At 32.8% G+C, this 19,535-nt stretch overlaps 1 protein-coding gene across 2 annotated transcripts; it reads right to left on the bottom strand.

The window, feature by feature from the left end:
• Positions 1-4,644: 4,644 nt before the first annotated feature.
• Positions 4,645-17,400, bottom strand: LOC148273435 (uncharacterized). 2 transcript variants are annotated; one of them, XM_088238711.1, is made up of 4 exons: positions 17,127-17,400; positions 16,538-17,043; positions 15,374-16,344; positions 4,645-10,946 (listed from the first exon to the last, which is right to left on the bottom strand). In XM_088238711.1, exons 2-3 carry the CDS (start codon positions 17,004-17,006, stop codon positions 15,389-15,391), a joined length of 1,425 nt encoding a protein of 474 aa, XP_088094837.1. In that variant the 5' UTR covers positions 17,007-17,043; positions 17,127-17,400; the 3' UTR covers positions 4,645-10,946; positions 15,374-15,388. The 2 variants fall into 2 exon arrangements, with proteins under 2 accessions (XP_088094837.1, XP_088094836.1); XM_088238710.1 differs by having other exon boundaries at positions 4,645-10,942.
• Between the last annotated feature and the right edge of the window lie 2,135 nt (positions 17,401-19,535).

Below are 19,535 nucleotides of genomic sequence, written 5' to 3'. Positions count from 1 at the left end.
GAGCTACGATTTTTTAAAGTTTTGTACTCCACGTGTAACGTCAGAGGTTAATTTCCGCTTATTCTCATTCAGTTCTTCCCATTGGTCCAGAAGCGACAAGCAGACCGGAAATCTTCCATAGCTCTCAGATCATAGGTTGGTTCACATGAACCAGTGACGTCATTCAAAGTAGTGCGATTTTATTAAAATATTTTTTATTATTTTTTCCATACGTTTTCAAGAAACTTTGCACTACAATTTAATGCTCTTATTTTTACCCCGCCCAAGAAAACCTTTTTTTGTATCCAATTTCCCGTAGAGCTGAAGTTCCTCATTGTTGTAACACTTTGTTTTTTTTTGATCAATTAAGGTAATTAAAAAAAATGTTTACATTAAAATCCCTGTTTGATTTTGTTTCAAAATCAATATGAAAACATTTTTTAAATTCCTATGTATGAGGGCGGATTGAAAATGAAGCTACCTAAGTAGGAAAAACACATTTTTTTTCTTCAAAAACCATTTATTTCTCAACATAGTCTCCTTTTACTTCGACACACTTAGTAAGACGATATTCCAACTTTTTTATACCATCTGAATAATACGATTTCAGGAACCTCTCAAAATACGCGTTAGTTTCGGTAATCACTTCTTCGTTTGAGCTGAATCTTTTTCCTGTGAGCCCTTTTTTTAAGTTTGGAAACAAGAAAAAGTCACTAGGAGCTTAATCTGGACTCTAAGGTGGATGATCAAAATTCAAATTCAACCGTGGATGATCGAAATTCGAAGTGTATTTCACGTAATTTTAGCATCGTATCTAATGCTGTGTGAACCGGTGCGTTGTCTTGAAAAAAGAGCACTTTTTTCTTCTCTAAATGTGGTCGTTTTTCCTTGATTGCATCATTCAATTGATCCAATAATGCACGATAATACTTTCCTGTGATTGTGGATCCTTTTTCAAGATAATATCAGAAATATTCTGAGTGCATCCCAAAATCAGTGGCCATAACCTTGCCAGCCGATTTCACTGCCTTTGCCTTCTTCGGAGCTCTTCCACCAGCTTCCACCCATTGTTTCGATATATTTTTGGTTTCAGGTGTATAGTGGTGCACCCACGCTTTATCAACAGTTATTAATTGACGCCAAAAATCAACAGGATTACGCTTTATCATGTCCAAACACTGCTGTGAAGTGGTCTCTCGAACTTGTTTTTGTTTGACACTGAGCAAACGCGGCACCCATATTGCCGATAGCTTTTTCATATGAAAATGTTCATGCAAAATGTTGAACACACGTTCATGTGAGATGTTTACCATTTCAACAATCTCCCGCAAATTCACTCGGCGATCATTCATAACTATATCGAGGATTTTCTTGATATTTTCTTCAGTAACCACCTCTTTTGGCCTTCCTGTTGATGGTATTGTTGCAGTGCTTGTTCGGCCGCGTTTAAATTCAGCTGTCCAATATTTTACCATGTAATCTGACGGAGCAGACTCACTGTAATGTTTTTCGAGCTTTTCTTTTGTCTCTTTTGCCGTTTTCCCTTTCAAATAATAATGTTTAATCACTGCACGAAATTTGCTTTTTTCCATTTTTTAAGAAACTCAAAAGTTATTTACTTCAAACGACTACAACAAATAAACTACCTAAGGTAGCTTCATTATCAATCCGTCCTCGTATGTGAGAACGGTCAAGTTCAATTTGTGACAAAGTGCTCTACAATTTATTGGATGTTTTAAATACTACAACTTAGTACTTCCATACAACAATAATCTTTAAAATTCAGATAAAACATATTTTTTCTTCTTTCATTTTCTAACATTTTATTGGTTTCATTAAAATTTAATTTTTACTCGAGTTTTTGAATTTTTTTCATGGTAATTTAAATAATGAACCGTAAGGAAAAACTGCCTGATCATCCTGATTAAGATTCCATTTATGCAAATGTCATTGTTTTGAAGGATGGTAGAATGTCTCCTGTTATACAGATACATGGTGTGTCCGGAAAGTAATGTCAGTGAGAAGTTATTGAACTTTTCGTTACAACACTTCAAAACAGGCTCCTGTGTTGATGCATCGGCTCTAGCGATTTTTGCAGGCATCGAATGCACCACAGTAGGCCTCCGGAATGCTTGTTAAGGGCGCGGTACAAGCTGCATGGATACTCTTGATAGTCACGAAATGCATTCCTTTGGGTCTTTTCAGACGTGGAACAAAATAAGGGGGGGGGGGGGAGCCAGGTCCGGACTGTATGGGTCTGTGGAATCATTGAAACCCCTGCTTTGGCCAGGTAATTGGTGACAAGGAAGGCGCTGTGGGCCAATGAATTGTCATGATGCAACTTCCAGTCTGTGATGTCCGGCCGAACGCATTGAATCCTGTGTTTCAAACGCAAATGTAGCTTTTACAGATGTACCAGGTGGTACAAACTTGTGATGGACCAGTCCTTTGAAGTTAATCGTTCGTGCTAGATTTTAAAACCAGTTGACTACATTAAATATCTGGGAATAAACGCAATGATCATCGTCTTGGTTTTGGATCTGCTTATCCTGGCCTTGGGGCGAGGAGGCATTTGAACAATTTCCGCGGCAGTCTTGCCAAATTTGACGCAAAAATTGATCGCCATCCTTTGCTTTACCAAGTGCTGCATTTTGACTTTTGTACAAGGTCCTAAAACAACTTCTGCGGAAACGCCTGTCCTCACTCTTCGGATGGCCACAGAAGACTAAGAGACCCAGCGTTCATTAGCTGGTTTCCCCCACTACCATTCTCAACCGGTCCGGGTGCGCTCCGACGTAGTCACGTAAAAAAAAAAAAAACACCTATATTGCTTTTCGGGCACACCATGCATACACCTTTTTCACAATGCTCTTAAAGTGGAATTATATTTTTACCCTGCCATGATTTGTTATAATTGCTGTAGGTATGGACACTCAAAACTATAATGTAGATCAACTACTTTTTGCTTCAAATGTGAAGACTCATTTGGGTGAATCCTGTCCGTCTCCTGTCGGCACTACATACTCTGAACTGAACTTGCTTGTCAAAAAAACATTAAACTTATGACACCCCAAAACATTTTTTACCTTCAGGCGTCTAAAATTTTTCCTATAGCAGGGAAATCTTACTCAGAGGTAGTATATATCTAAAATACCACCAGTAGCAATAGTAAAAAAACAGAAAAATATACATTCAAAACAATTAAACCTCCCATGTTTAAAAATATTGATCAAAATAAAATTCAATAATCTTTCTTACTCCAATGGCAGTATGGACAGTACGTTAACTGATATATTTTAATTTAATGTTTTTTGCTCACCTCAAAAGAGTTGACCAAAAAGGTTTTTCTAATCAATGCGAACATGGATGAAACTAAAAATGAAGTAAGGCTGCCATTTCGTAAGAAGACAAAAACAGCTACCGAGCTGTACAGTTATATTATAAATACCATTAGAAATAAGAAAACAAAAAATATTCATTTAAATGTAAATTAAAAAAATATGTGTAGCAGATAAGTTAGCTCTTAAAAAGTAATCGTATTCGGGTTGGCTTTAAAGAAGTTTTTTTTTTGTGGGTCTTCAATTCATTATGGCTACCCAATATTCTTGCCATCTGCGAAGTTGCTTCTGCTTTGTCATAAGTCATAATGAGGAGATCACCTAGTGGTAAGAAATTACTATAGGCAGGATCCCCGGAATGGACCGCCTCCTTTGCCAATGCCTTTATCATCAGGCTCACTTAATTGTAGCGCACAGTAAATTTTGCGCTACAAACATGTAATACGCAGTGTCTGGTAGGTATACACATTATGGTACCTAAAACTGTATTGTATTGCGTGAAGTAGATAGATTGACCACAAACCTGAAAGCATCAAGTTGGATTGGTTAAATTCTGATAATGTTCATTCAGTTAGATGAATTATTGTTAATTTTTTTGTAATTTCATTACTTTTATCCGATACTTTGTCTTGTTCTAAAACTGTTCAAATGGATATTTGTTTTACTTGCTTTGTCTTGAAATGGTGTATTTTACGTTTTCGGTAGGGAATTGTAGAATTTGAATGACAGATTATAGCCACAAGTCAGCCTTATTAAATATTGTTAAATAAACCAACTAGTCAAAGAAGTATAAAAATTGAAAAGTATTTTCAAATGTTGTCTAATAAATCTCACCCTCATTAAAGTTTTTACTACTCAAAAATCAACATTAAGCGTGTGTGACTCCTGTCACCATTTAGCATCTCATCTCTGGTGTCGTCCAATAGCGCACTGTGCAACAGGTTGTGTTAGGCCGATTGATGGTCATCTGCACATGCACAGCAAGTTTGAGCTTATAAAACTTGTCCCGAACTCCGTGTCCATGCCCCGAATTTGTGTGGTATGATGGTCTAACACCAAAAATTTACTGCACATCCTGTCTACCGGAAGGTAAAAAATACCATGTCTTCCCCGTGCGAAATTTTGATTTGAAACATTGATTGGAAATCACGCGTCATATAGTATCCCATATTAGGCTAAATCTTCCATATTATGTGGCAGAAATTTATAAGGTAGGTGAGTCTTCTCGGGTGGCATCTGCAGTAAATTTAAAGCCGGGCATAATATGATGGTGGTTTACAGAGTATGGGGATTTAAAAAAAAAGGGGATATATTTTAATAAAACACGTTTCCCGTTAAAAAGTTAATTCAATTTGGCACATAAAAGGTGTACTTATTTTCTAACATTTAAGTAGTATTTTTTTTGGTAAAGGAAATGGACTTTTTCCAGAAATTAAAAATACTTTAATAAGTATACATACAATAATTGAAATAGATCAATATTTTCATGCTGCCTGAAGTTCTATTAAGCATGATATGACATGTATAATATAATAATATTTTTATCTCTAACACCGTATACATATATTTATTTTGGAAATTTTCAAAGTAACATTTATAATGGTTAAATTTTTTTCAACACTGTAAGCATGGTTTACATAAATATTTTAGCAAATTTTCCTAAATTAAAAAACACGCATTATTTTAATAACATTTAATATACGTGTCACGAAAATACAATGTGTCATGAAAATATGTAAAAAAAAAAAATATATCGACAAAAAACTTCAAAAGAGGGGTCTGTCTCTTATAAGTCATAATAGAAATAAGAAGTTGACCATTTTAGTGATAGTTCTTACACTTTTTTGAGAAATCTTTAGATTTTAGTAAATCGTGGTAATTAAAAAAAAAAAAACTCGTTGAATTGTTACTGCACTGTTTTAACTAATAAAAGATAAAAAATAACATAAATTTTTGTAAAAAAAAAAATATGGAAGCAAAAATTTCATGTGATTTCTAATTAAAAATTACGTAAATATCGGTTTAATTCTATTAGTAGAGACAACTCTCTCTACAAAGCTCTCCTTTTTTTTTCTCGTTACTTAGTTAAATGATTTATTAACATCACAAAAACTGAATACAAAATGCATAACCGGTATGTGTTCTCGAGGCAAGTCATCCGACTTAGTGTATTTTGCCAATTTGTTGAGCGTTAAAAACTTTACAAAACTGCATCATTAAGTCAAATCCGCATATTTTCAATTTAATGTTTTTTGCCAGTATACCCACGATATGAAAGATAGATAAAAACTTTTATAGTGTATTATAGATTGTCTCTACTAGAATGATTATAATTGATAACACTTAATGAGATGTTTTTCCAAATAAATCGGTATTTACGTAAAAAAAAAATGTATGTGAAACTTTTTCTATCATAATTTTTTTTCCAAAAATCTATGTTATTTTTGCTTTTTATAGTCAAAATGATATAACAGATAAGTGAGATTTTTTTACTATCACTATTTTACTAAAATCATTAGATTTTATTCAGAATCTTAATTTTATTTTTTCTTAAAAAGTGTAAGAGCTATCTCTAAAATGATTGACTTTAAAAAAAATTAAGTATTAAAAATCTAAGAGATAGATCCCTCTTTTATTTGTATAATTTTTGACATATTTTCATATGACAATGGTCGGTCTCTTGAGCCTGTGACACATTGTATGTTGTATTACTGATATGCCACTAAAAAAAATGAGATTGATGGTATAAAATTAAATTAAGACTGGGGGTATAAAATTAATTTAAGATTGTGGATATAAAAGTAAGTAAATAGTGGAAATAAAATTCAATCAAAACTGGATATAAAAGTAAACCAAGATAGTGGATATAAAAGTAAACCAAGATTGTGGATATAAAGGTAAACCAAAATTGTGGGTAACATCAAACCAACATGAGAAAATTCATTGAATTAATGTTGCGATATTTAAATCAACGGGATATGATGTACAAGATAGATACCAGAACGTTAGAATAAAACGTCATGATGGCCCACCCAGCCAAACAGATTATTCCATTAAAATATGCTGACTGCGTGAGTTTCAAATCATGAAAAATAATTTATCAAATTATATTATACATATTGATTTAACTGACCGAAAATATTTATTTCACCTATGTCACCTTGTAAAAGACTGATATATATATATTTTTTTAAATTTCAAGTTTAATACCACATCCTGTTGATTTAAACATACTTTTAACTATTTATATTTTCAGACTTAAAGTTAATTACACATTTATCAAAATTACATAAAATGTTGTATGAATATAATAGGTTAACATTGAATTGACAAACATTGATAAATTTGCATCGACCAAATGACTATTGTGATCCTGTTGCACAAAACCGATGGTCAAACATATACTTAATTTCAAATAAAATTCATTTTTGCACTGTAATTCCTTAAAAAACAAGTAAATATAAAGTGTACTTGCACACTTTTGTGTTCATAAGTTTAGCACCTACTAAAGATGTATTTATTTAACCGTCAAATAGTTAAGAAAGGACTGAACACAGATAAAAATATAACAGAATTATAGAATGTATCGAGGCTTTTGACAGAATGCATTAATTCATTAAAATAAGTTCCGAGATAATCGCACTTAAAGCTTTTTTATTCTTTTAACGCATTATTATTTCTTCCACAATTTTTTTTTTTTTAAGGGGAAAGGGTAAATTTTATTCTAGGCATAGCATAACATTTGAAGTCAACAAAAAAATATTTGAAATATATAAAGACTGTTGACTTCATGCATTCTGTCAGTATAATAGCCTCGATATACACCAATCAAAACCAGTACATGTGATGTAATAATAATTTTAAAAACATAAATCTGCATAAAGATTCATTAATTTCAGAAACTTTCAGATGTGTTTAATTCCTTAAATTGTGGCTAGAAATATTGATAATAATATGGTGAAGAACTTTGCTATGGTAATAACCAAAAAAATATAAAAGAATGTTTATTATATAAATAAAAGACGAGCGATACTTTAATCCACAAATTTGGAATATACTGTGACGGTTTCATCGCTTTCGCGACATCTTCGAGACTGGGATCTTTATTAATAATCATATAATTTTGAATTCTCTATCCATATCTCTCTATCCTATCTCGTTTTGTATAAATACATTGAACTCCTTAATAAAGATACCAATCTCGAAGATGTCGTGAAAGCGATAAAACAGGTCACTGGATATTCCAAATTTGTGGATTAAAGTATCACTCGTCTTTTATTTCTATAATAAATTACAATGAAATGTTTATGTTTTAAAGAATGTTTACATTGGTAGATATTCCTGAAAGTCCAAAAAATGTTAAGTAAAAAGTGGTGACAAAACATGATATTGCCGTTTAAATTAACAATGGCATAACTGCTATGCAAAAATGATGACTTTTTCAGAAAAGGTATTGTTAATTAAGATGTAAAGAAATTAATAAATTTTATTGTCAATGATTTTCTATATAATTATTTATTTTAATTGAAACAAATTGGAATAAATTAGTATTAACACAATAATGAAGTATTTTTTAAGAATTCATTGATGTGACAAACAATTCGATCAATGACATAACTGCAATCTAGGGACTGGGAGTAGTTGTATACTAGCTTCTTGTAATTTTCCCCCCTGAATAGAGGCATTAATTTATAAACGAATGTCAATTTCAGGTCAAAATGTTGAGAATTTTGGCAGTTGCGTCATTATTTCATTAGAATGGCGATATATTCATCTTAATAGTTCTGCTTGGCAACAATCCAAAAGATTTCGCAGAAAAACTTGATGTAATTGGCACATTCAGTCAAATTTAAAAATCATATTTGCAGTTGGTCATTTTTATTTGTATAGGAATAATATTTTCAATATAAAAATATAATTAACCTTATATAAACTAAAACATGTTTTTTCAGGATCTTTTGTATAATAATTGTTTTATTATTTTTAATGTGCAATCTCTCGGTTTTAAGGAATAACATTAATAATATTGATTTCTTACATTAAGCGAGAGAATGGCGGACACGATAAAGTGCGACAGTACGTTATTTGGTAGTGTTATATTCCAAACAATTTTTTGAGCATGTCTGTATTATAAACCCGCTGCAAGTACAACTGCACCAGCGGCAAACCCTGGCTTTATGATCTTACATACATAATATGTATTCAATATAATATGAACATACATAATATTTTTAACCCTTAAGACTCCCAAATATACACATTTTGCGCTGTTGTGCCGCCAGTGCGGATTCCGAACATAACAGTTTTTAATATTAACTTGATCTTAGTAACGTCTGTATGCATTTTTCTATGTTTTGATGCTAAAATACCCACAAAATTCTGACTTGTGAAAAATAAGTTAAATTTTTTGTGTCTCAGAGCATTTGAAATCTTACTATTTCCTTCTAAACATGGGGATTTTTTAAGCCAAAATTAGATTTCTGAAATAAATTCAACACTGGCATTGAGATCATACGCAATATATTTAGCAGTCAAAGGGTTAAGCACATAATTTTTAGCAAATATAGTATACATCAAGTTAAGTATAATAAATGTACAATCTGCTTTCGTATTTAAAAAAATCACACCCGAGGTAAATGAGGAAATTTAGTGCTACCGGAAATTGTATTTCAAAAATGTTTTCTTGGACATAATGGACATAATATGTCATTTGGATGATTTATAAATTAGTTTTCTAACCATAAATGCCTGATAAATCATAGTAGAATAATTAACAAATTTCGTTGAACAACTTGGACAAAAAGTTAAGGCACAAGAAAAAAATTGAATGAAGAATAGGATTAAAAGTAACAAATATTTTTTAAATATACAAGTAGTGGCGTCAAAATAACTAGAAAATTTAAAAATATTGTTTTTATTAATATAAATGATACATTCATAAGAAATAAAAAACCAAAATACACTAACCTTCCTCATTAAATGAGGAAACTCAGTGTTTTTTTAATTTTTATGTATCGTTTTATCAGTACTATGAATTTTTAAATTTTTGTATTTCTAAAATTACTCCGCGCGTGACCGTCTCAAGTTCTCTTACGCTTCTTCTCGGTCAGTTTTGCCGATTGGTCCGTTGACAGTAAGTTAACCGGATATCTTCCACAACTATTATCATTGGTTGATTCATATGATAAACCAGTTTGTTTTTATTAAACTATTTTTTTGTAGATTTTCAAGAAACTTTGCCACATGATGATCTAATGATCTAATTTTTACCGTACATAAGAAAACATTTTTTGTATCCAATTTCCCATAGGGCTGAAGTTCATCATTGGACTAGAAAAATTTGTAAATAAAAAACTAATTCTAAACAAGATTGTAAAAAATGTAAAAAATAAATGCTAATAAAAAGTTGAGCATAAACTTAAGTAATAACTAATATAATCAGAAACATTACGTATTTTGGAATTTTACTGATATTCTCAGTCTTGTTTATAATAATAAAATATTTGAACTTATAAAATATGTTTTGTTACTCCATAAAAATCAAATTAGCACCAGAATACTATGAAGTCTTTTCTCTCATAATAAGAATAGCTTCTCTGCATTTCTAAACAAGTCTATAATAAAGCCAAAGTTTTCAAAAAATGTATGAAAAGAGGAATTAAGACAATAACAAAGCAAAATATTTTTCTTCATTCAAACTTAAAGTGGATTCTCTTTTCATTATACATTTTCTTTATAAATAAGTCGATTTTTCTTTGGACGACAAAAACTTTGACTGGACAACACATTAAATATAAAAACGTATAACCTTAAGGAATGACCACAATATCAGTTGATCGAAGCCTATTTTACTTTACACCAATTAATTACTAAAATGGCATATTTAGTGGTGCACATATTTTTTTGTATCCATTAAAGCTGGAACATTTTTTATTTTTAAAAAATTGAAATTTATAACTCTCCTTCAATTATTAATGCCACCAAATCACGCTAATAAAACATGTACCCGTCATGATAGAATTGGAAGCTAAAATTAGAAGCAGGTGGTCTCGAACAAAAAAATTATAAGGAGATAAAAAAATTCTCATGCAAAGTTTATAGATAGTGGAAGGGAATATGTCTTGAGAGTTTTCGGGCCACTTCCTTAGGTATATGTTTCGTATTCAATGGGTTAATATATAATAATATTTTAAAGGGTAAAAATATCACAGGTAATGTCGGCCTCGTGGTGTAATGGTCAGGGCATTTGCCTACCATGCAAGAGGTCCCGGGTTCAATTCCCGACATGGTTGATATGAAATATTATTGAAAAGGATGTTCTTACACTAGAATATTTCATAGTACCTAGACTGTCACCTGAAGCGTAAGACTGATCACCTTACCTTCATGTAACAATTTTTTTAAAGATTAGCTGCAATTGGTTTACCAATGCAGTGCCCTATGCACCATTAGGTGTGGAAAGGGAATGACGATAAATTTTACCAAAATACATTGTTTCCCTCTGGTTCAAGGAGAAAATAAATCAATCACATTTTTACTGTTTGAACTTTCCTCGCTTCGAATAACAGTTCCAATGAGTATTTAGGATGAAGGTCTAGAGTAGTTAAGAGATGGCAGCATTATAACTTCCTGAAATAAAAAGCTTATTGTAGTTTTGTTCAACAAGAAAAAAAAATACCGAGGATATTATAGCAAAATTTTGAAAAACACTTGGTAGCGTACATTTTGTAAAATAAATAACATAACAAATTATCACTTTCTAAAATATATTTATAAAAAATTAAACAATACGCATAAAGAAAATCCATTGATTAACAATTTTTTTTCTAATATATCGCCTGTAAACCTAAGTCAAAATGCCTTTTATTAGAATCTCTACTGCACAGTGGATAGGCCACCATGCATTGTGCACTACATTATGTACACAGGATGGGTTTTTTCATAGTAAAAATTGTTACATAAATTGATGACCATTTTTATATCACTTTTTTTTTAAATCACATGGAGAAAGGCTCGCCTCGTAATTTAGTACAAATGCTGTATAGATTCCATCTTGCGTCTAAAAGATATAACATGACAATATCTGTCGACAAAACAAAATTTCTAACAATATCTAGACAGCCTCTCATGTGCAAACTGGCCGTAGAAGATCGGCGCATAGAACAGGTCATGAAGTTCAAATTCTCAGGTGTGGAGATATCTAGTTGCAGTGATCTGTATAATAAGTCAAAGAACAGAATAAGAAAGCAGTCGTTATCTCCGGATGCCCAAGGGACACCGTTAGGAACAATAAGCATATGCTAGTGGAAAGCAAAATCAGAACATACAAAACATGCATCGGATCCATCATGACTTACAAGAGCAGACACTGTTAGAATGAAACATTTCCTAACGTCAGAAATGAAAACATTGCGACCTGTCGTAGGTAGAACCCTCAGAGATAGGATACTTAACAAAAAGACTTGCAGAACCTGCAATATAGAGGACATTGTGAGATGGAGTAGTCAGAGAAGACGATTCTGGAGAGAGCACATTGAGAGGACTGACTCATCGAGAATTCCCGATATCTTAATGCACGGGACTCCTATAGGATCGTCGACCACCGGGATGACTACCAGAGGCGGAGAGAAAGTTGGACATCTGCATCACAGGACCCAGATTGATATCATGTCTGAATAGACAGCAAGATCTATAGAAAGACGAAATAGACATATTTCTTGTCATTGTTAATATGTAAATATCTACCAATTATAATTGTTATCGCTCCAATGAACTATTGGTTGGTTGGAAGAAATTGCCATTTGACAATAAGCCCGCCAATGTACAAATAACATTATGTACAAAAAGTTAAATAAATAAATAATAAATTGTCCCTTATGCTATATTAAGGCTGTAGTCTGGTAAAACAAACGCAAAATTCAGAAATCATACGATTTTGCCACTTTAAAACGAATGTTTTTTTTAATCGCGCAATAATAAAAAAATACAAAAACACAAATTAGATAAAAACAATATTTTTTAAAGGTATTTCTGTTAAAAAATATACTTAAAAGTTTTATGTAACTAAAATATAATTACTTTTAGACCGGCAGATTACACCATTTCAAATTTAGACTAAACTTGGGTATCTGGGATCTCAATAAAGACTAAGTATTGAACTAAAATTTGTTGTTATAATTTGAAGATAATAAATTGAACATGAAAGTGGCCGCAGCCAAATTTTAATTTTTTGTTTTAGAAAAGAAATACAAGCATTTTAAATCACATACATTTTTGTGACATTTTCCTTTATTTCTACTTAAAATTATGCCTTCGGTAATACTTAAAGAACAAATTTTAGTAATTATATTTTAGCCACATAAAAATTTTAAGTATATTTTTTAACAGAGATACCGTTAAAAAATATTGTTTTTATCTAATTTATGTTTAATTTTTTTACTATTGCGTGTTTTAAAAAAAAACATTCGTTTTAAAATAGCATAATCGTATAATTTCCTAATTTTGCATTCGTTTTACCAGACTACAGCCTTAAGGTATACGCATATAATATACATATATGTATATTATTTGTTCAATCCTTTTGATAGAATTTAAAAAAACTACCATTATTATTTATGAGCAAGCATTATTCATTTGTACCTGTAAATTGATTGGTTAGGACTGATTTCCAAGAAATAAAATATACTTTTTGTTATTCACACTATTTCATACGTGTTGTAAAATACATTGTTCTGATACCCAATAGCCTCGCAATAAAGTGCATAATAAAAATAATACTTTATAAAAAAATATAAAAATGATAGATAGTCCACTCAAGAGACATACAACAATATTGAAGGAAAATCAAAGTTTAGCCATTTCCAGGGCTCATAATCTGTCTTCTAAATTCTTAATACATTATTAACATTACATGCAAACAAAATAAATATAAATAAAGCATTGAAAAATCAATCAAACACCTATATGCAGGGTCATCACTGAAAGCTCTATACTCCGCAACTCCACCTCAACCCTGAGAGAACCCCGTCTAATCTATTGTATTGAAGATTTCTTTTAAGTACATCATATAAATAAACGACTGAAAATATTTTATAACATTATGAACAGTAAAAATACAAATATAAAATTTTAAGCCGGCTGCAAATGAAACCACTAGCCAATTTTTCACGAGCGCATAGCAAAGTACCAAAATTTACCAGAATATTTGTAAGTAATGTTAATGTAACCCAGATCGACCCATATTCAAAATAATTACAATTATATTGGTACATTGGCAAGTGTCGCAAGTTTATTTTTACGCTGTATTTGTAATGATAAATATCCAAATAACGACTATTTATTTATATTTATTCATGTTTTAACCAATGAATGAAAATGACTAATTATTTTACATTCTGTGGAGTGGCCCTGGTACTTTTTTGTGTTTGATAATTTTTTGAGATTTTTTGTACATTTTGTGCAAAATAGTCAAAATGCCACAATATATAGTATGTTGGTTAAAAACACAACTAAAATTCACAACAGAAAAGTTTAGTTCGATTTAAAATTACTAACATTCTCGAATATGTCAGATTTAAAAAAAGTTTGAACACAGTACCAGAATTCCACCTCAGCAAAAGTAATAATGTTGACAAAATAAAGACATTCCTTTGTGAAATACGGTTAAAATCTGCTTACTAATAAAGTCATGATCATCTTAAACTAATGCGAAATAAATTTTCTTAACACAAAATTTTCAGTTTGTTTCGGAATGTATTTTCTGATGCAGTTTCTGCCCAAATTTCCCCGGGTAACTGGCACGACATTAGCGATGATTTATTGCAAATAGTGGCTTGGTATGATTTTTGGTGTAGCCAAGTATAGAATAACAAGCTCCCTATAGTTGAATATTTACAAATTCACAGATGTAAAGCGGCGACGAAGTAGGAATTTCCACTTTCATCAAAATCATGGGAGTGTAATATATTTTTCCATTTATTCAATTAACCTATTACAATTTGCTTTACAGTGAAAATTGACTATTTGAGTATTGTAAAAATAATCATTAAATACGATTACCTGTTAAAACTACATTTCTTTTCAAAACTTGTCTTAGATTAAACATCAATAGTTATTAAATAAAGTAACGGGACAGCAATAAAACCGCATGCACAAACTTTTGAAACTGCCTATATGTTTGTAAGTCCAAAATTTTCTCAAAAAAAGTTTGGAACCGTATAAATAAAATATGTAGAAAAGGCCACTAAAATGCCGGCAAAAACAAAAAGTATTTTTTAATATTTGTGTGTAAAGCTGATATTAGGTATATGGTGTCATAAGTTGTACAATTTCTTTTATTGAAAATAGTGTGTAGGAATGCGCGAATGGAGACAGTCAAATCGATGAAATACCCTGGTTTCACCTGGGATGATTATTTAAGATATATAACAGAAACAACTAATAAATTAAGAAAATTAATATACATATTTAAAATTCTACAGAACATTGTATCCAGTTCATCGATAACAACTATGTACTATGCGCTCATACAAAGCGTATTATCGTACGGTATTTTAGAATGGAGAGTGTCTTGTCTTGTCTAGTCTTGTCAATCGTTAATAACCATATCGCTATCCTTCAGAGCAACTCTTCAGGAAATTTAATGTCCTGGATGTTTGACAATTATATGCTAAAACAATAATAATTCACTATCATAATAATAAAATTGACCACGTCTTGATTCTTGATCCAATTATCCTAGCACGGGTCTTTTCCTACTAGGCATTACTTGGAACTCTGTAACTCTATGTAATAAATAATTTTTATTGCGCCATGTAATACCAGCATAAATATAGAACCACAAATGATTCAAGAATTAATTTTGTAAATTTTTTTTTTTTAAAATTGGATTGCCAATTTTATTTACTGACTGAATTTAATTTTTAGAAAAAAACCTGTAAAGAGCTAAGAATGTTCTTAAAAAACATACTTTTTATGTTTTCATAATCAGTGGGGATATAAAAAGTGAACTTAGGCTGAATACATGCAGTAAAAAAATAAATTTGTATAAAAAATACTTGCAAACAATATTCTTATTCTTCAAACTGCTGCTCCTCTGGCAGGTGTTCCTCCGGAAGCTGCTCCCCCGGCAGTTGCTCCTCTGGGAGTAGCTCTACTGGTAGCTGATCCTCTGGCAACTGTTCTCCTGGCAGCCACTCCCCTAACAGCTGCTCCTCTAACAGCTGCTCCCTTAATATCTGCTCCCCTAGCAGCTGCTCTTCTAGCAGTTCGTCCCCCGGTAGCAGTAGCTCCCTATGAAATTGATCCACTGGCATCAGCTCTTCTGGCAGGTGCTCTTCTGGTAGGTGCTCCTCTAGGAAATGCTCCCATAGCAGACATGCCCTTCGGAAATCCGCTTGCGGAATCAACTCCGGCAGCTGCGCCACGGCCTGCAGTTCTCTATGTAGCAATTCCAACATTCGGAGGCCTTCATCGACATGCCTTTCATTTAAATGCCCTTCGAAGCGCTGTACTTCCAGTGGTTCATTTTCTACAATCTCCATTGGTTGAATCTCCTCAATTCTTACCCCCATGGCGGCATCTTTAGGAAAACCAGGCACCTCAGCTATGGGCCCCTGAGCTATGGGCACTTGAGCTACCAGCTCCTGAGCAACGGGTCCCTGAGCTATGGGCACCTGAGCTACCGGCTCCCGAGCTACGGGCCCCTGAGCTTCGGGTACCTGAGCTACAGGTCCCTGAGCTACAGGCTCCTGAGCTACTGGCCCCTGAACTATGGGCCCCTGAACTATGGGCACCTGAGCATCTGGTACCGGGGTTTCTGGCAACTGCTCCTCTTGCAGCATCTCTACTTCCTCATTTGAATTCGGAGCTTCTGATTCATGCTCCTCACTAGCCAGCTCCATTGGCTGCTCTTGAGCTACTGGCACAATTTCCATTTCTTGCTCCTTCGGTGAAACTTCAACTTCCGGATCTTGCTCTGGCAGCGTTTGCAGTTTTTCATTTTTATCAGCCTTTTGCTCTGGTTTATCTGCAGAATGATAAAAATATTTCGCAAAGTGTTTACAATACTGTCACAATACTGCAAACAGAGATTTTTTTAGTTCAGGTGGCAAACGCACTCTAATATGAATAATTTCATATTGGATTCTAGTTTGATTCTAAATGAGTAAAACGACATAAATAATGACATACAAAATTTTAGCAAGCATTCGTTCACAAACCTTGACGTCGGTGAGTCACGAGGAGACGTTCTTGAATGTCCATTCTCCTGCGATAAGCTTCCCTAAGTCCTCGGGGAGGGATCCGGTTTGGATGTCTCCTGTTTCGATTGCGCCTGCCAACAGTGGCAACTTTACGCTGACTCCGTTTTTGAACCTTTTTTACTAATTGTCTTCTTTTCCTTTGTTCATTCTCTAGAGAGCTGTCGTCGCTCTCCTGAGAGCTGTTCCTCTGCTCGCTCTCCTGAGAGCTGTTCCCCTGTTCGCTCTCTTGAGAGCTGTTTCCCTGTACGCTCTCTTGAGAACTGTTCCCTCGCTCGCTCTCTTGAGAGCTGTTCCCCTGTTCAGTCTCTCGAGAGCTGGTTTTCTGTTTGTTTTCGGGAGCGTCATTCCTCATTTCACTCTCATGAGATGTTGCGGCATCCACCAGCTTCATAAAATTACTGAACTCGCCTGAGTTGCGGCCGTCCATGGTGAATTACAGTTTAGACTCACCACTTACGTGTCCCCTGTTAGTTGTACAAAAATAAAATTCTTAGGTATAAAAAGGTTGGTCAAACCAACAAGTATTTTGCAATTATAAATATCTTACCAAGATTTGAAGCGTCTAAAGCTTGGTAATGTCCGTAGCGCCGCAAATTGAAAATGAAAACGCAGTGCAAGGTGTAATGAACAAAATGAAAAACGAATCGCACCGAAATGCGCTAATGTTCTAGAAGCAAACGAAGCAAAATCAATTCTTTTTTTCGCAAATTATCCGAATTATCTTTGCAATTGCGAAAACACTGCAAAAACGCCAAAGACAATACCTACAACATTTGTTTCGAAGCACTTTACATACCTTGCAACCTTACAATCCTTACACTATTCCCTTCCAGAGATCATAAATATTCATAATTCGTATTGGCCATATTATGAATTTGCTTCGGTGTACCAGCTATGCCAACCCTATCGACTTTTCGGTAGATCTACCAATTAGGGAAACTATCGACCTACCGAATTCCATTCAAAATCTACCATTTTTATGGTTGAAAATTGTATGTTTTTGAAAACATGTTTTTTTGCTTTTATAAAGGGAAAATAACGGGAAACTTCTGAAGGAATAAAAAAAGTATCATTTACTGCAATTTATTTATTTTTATTTTCTAATTTACGGATTTTTCCATCTACCGAAAAGTTTATATCAGGTTGGCGAGATTCACACGTTTGCACAAAAATAGCGCTGCCAACCCTACTGAATTTTTGTTAGAGCTACTGATTTTAAAAGAAATCTACCGAATTCGATCGAAATCATACCGATTTTAAGCATTTAATTTTTTTCCATGGAATGTTTTTTTATTATTTCTTCGTCTCTAATATGGACAATTACCCAAAAAATGAATAAACCAAATACTCACATTTATCTGATTGAACGTCAGCGAATCACTAATTTTAATGATAAGGAAATATCACAGTTTTGGATTAATGCAATTTAAAAAAAAAAAAAAATTAATCGATAAAGGTCTCTGAAATACTGTTGAGTAAAGAAATGTTTTTGTACTTGTTAGTAGCAAAAACAATATTTTTTGATTCGCTCGAAAACGGTCGATTGTATTGGCCACGCCTCTAGCGATTCAGTTAAATTTTGAACTTTGTTTGTGACCGTTTACATTTAAATAGAACATTATCACGAATCTTGACGTCATAATAATTGTAAAGGCCAAATGTGTCGCGTTTTTGTAGACATATTTTTTAACAATTTGATTGTAAAAGCTATGTATGAAAATATTTATCCTAATTGATTTGGAAAATACATACAATTTTTCTAAATCCATTTCACATATTTTTATCAGTATTCGTAGTATATGACATTTCCGTATTATAATTAAAGAAAGATTTTTGTCATTCTCAACCCTTTTCTTTTCAAATTAGTTCCCTATTTTAGCAATCCGTATGTTATTAGTTTATCATCGAGTTTAAAGTTTCGATAAAATCGCAAACAAAAAAATGTACATAAATGTTTGCTTGTTTATTGTAATTATCAATGTCTAAAAGTGTTAGTGAAGGACTAAGCATAAAAAAGTATTTAAATAGTCAGGCACGTAAACGCTTGAGATAAATCTTTTCGCAATTTATGTCAATTTGTTTACAGTCTGATGAATCACTCATTTTTAATAAGAAAAGCACCATTAGAAATATTGATTTTATGACTGCGAGCTACTTCGTACAAAGTATATTATTATAGATATTGACAAAAAAGTACATGTAGGGGAACCTGGGGTGAAACGGGGTACCAGGGCGGAACGGGAAAGGGCCAGGGAATTTGCTACGTATGACAGAGATGGATGAACTTCGCACACAATAGTCAGTTCACTGCGCTGCGCTATATGGAACGGTTGCTGTTAGTGTCGAAGTGCGCTTAGTTATGGGTTTCAACAGGATGGCAGTATTGAACTTTTTTTAAATCTGCTTAAAGAGATTCTGGAAAAACACAAAATAAATGCTACTAGCAATCCTTACCACCTCAACTTATAAGAATAATTTAGAAAAATGTATTAAAAAGGGAAAAATATCAAGTATGCGAAAGAAGAAAAAATAAGATCAAAACTAATATTAAAACAGAAATAAACCAAAGGAATAAAAACTAAGTAAAAAAATTCAAAATAATCGTAACCGAATCTGACAAAAGTTCAGTTAATGAAGGCCGGTATTCTTGTAGCGTTTGCAAAAATTGGGCGCACATGTCGTGTGCGGATTTATTATCGATTCTCGTTTGTGAACTATGCCAATAATTACTATTATCAGCACAGATCACAAATGAGAAATGCACGATGTCGTTATTTAGTTTATTTTTTCATGTATCTACAATAAAACATGCAAAAAATATTATTATATAGTATTGTATAATTGGGAGGCGTGCCCTTTTGTGTCCAGGGTTCATTTCCCATTGTGCCCCGGGGGGTGGGGCAGAGAGGGAAATTTCCCCTTTTTTTTAGACACTATTTTTTTTTAAAGTAATTAT

This window comes from Micrasema longulum, unplaced genomic scaffold (genome assembly GCF_059751315.1).
Source record: "Micrasema longulum isolate JH-2025_06_02 unplaced genomic scaffold, ASM5975131v1 h1tg001954l, whole genome shotgun sequence".
NCBI classification, from domain to species: domain Eukaryota; kingdom Metazoa; phylum Arthropoda; class Insecta; order Trichoptera; family Brachycentridae; genus Micrasema; species Micrasema longulum.
The sequence above is the reverse complement of the archived record's forward strand: the minus strand, read 5'-3'. Positions and strand labels throughout refer to the sequence as shown.

Excerpts from the sequence above, each read along its gene's own strand:
- LOC148273435 (XM_088238711.1), bottom strand. The coding sequence starts at position 17,006 with ATGGACGGCCGCAACTCAGGCGAGTTCAGTAATTTTATGAAGCTGGTG. Across the intron at positions 16,345-16,537 it reads CGTGACTCACCGACGTCAAG|ATAAACCAGAGCAAAAGGCT; the intron begins GTTTGTGAACGA and ends ATCATTCTGCAG.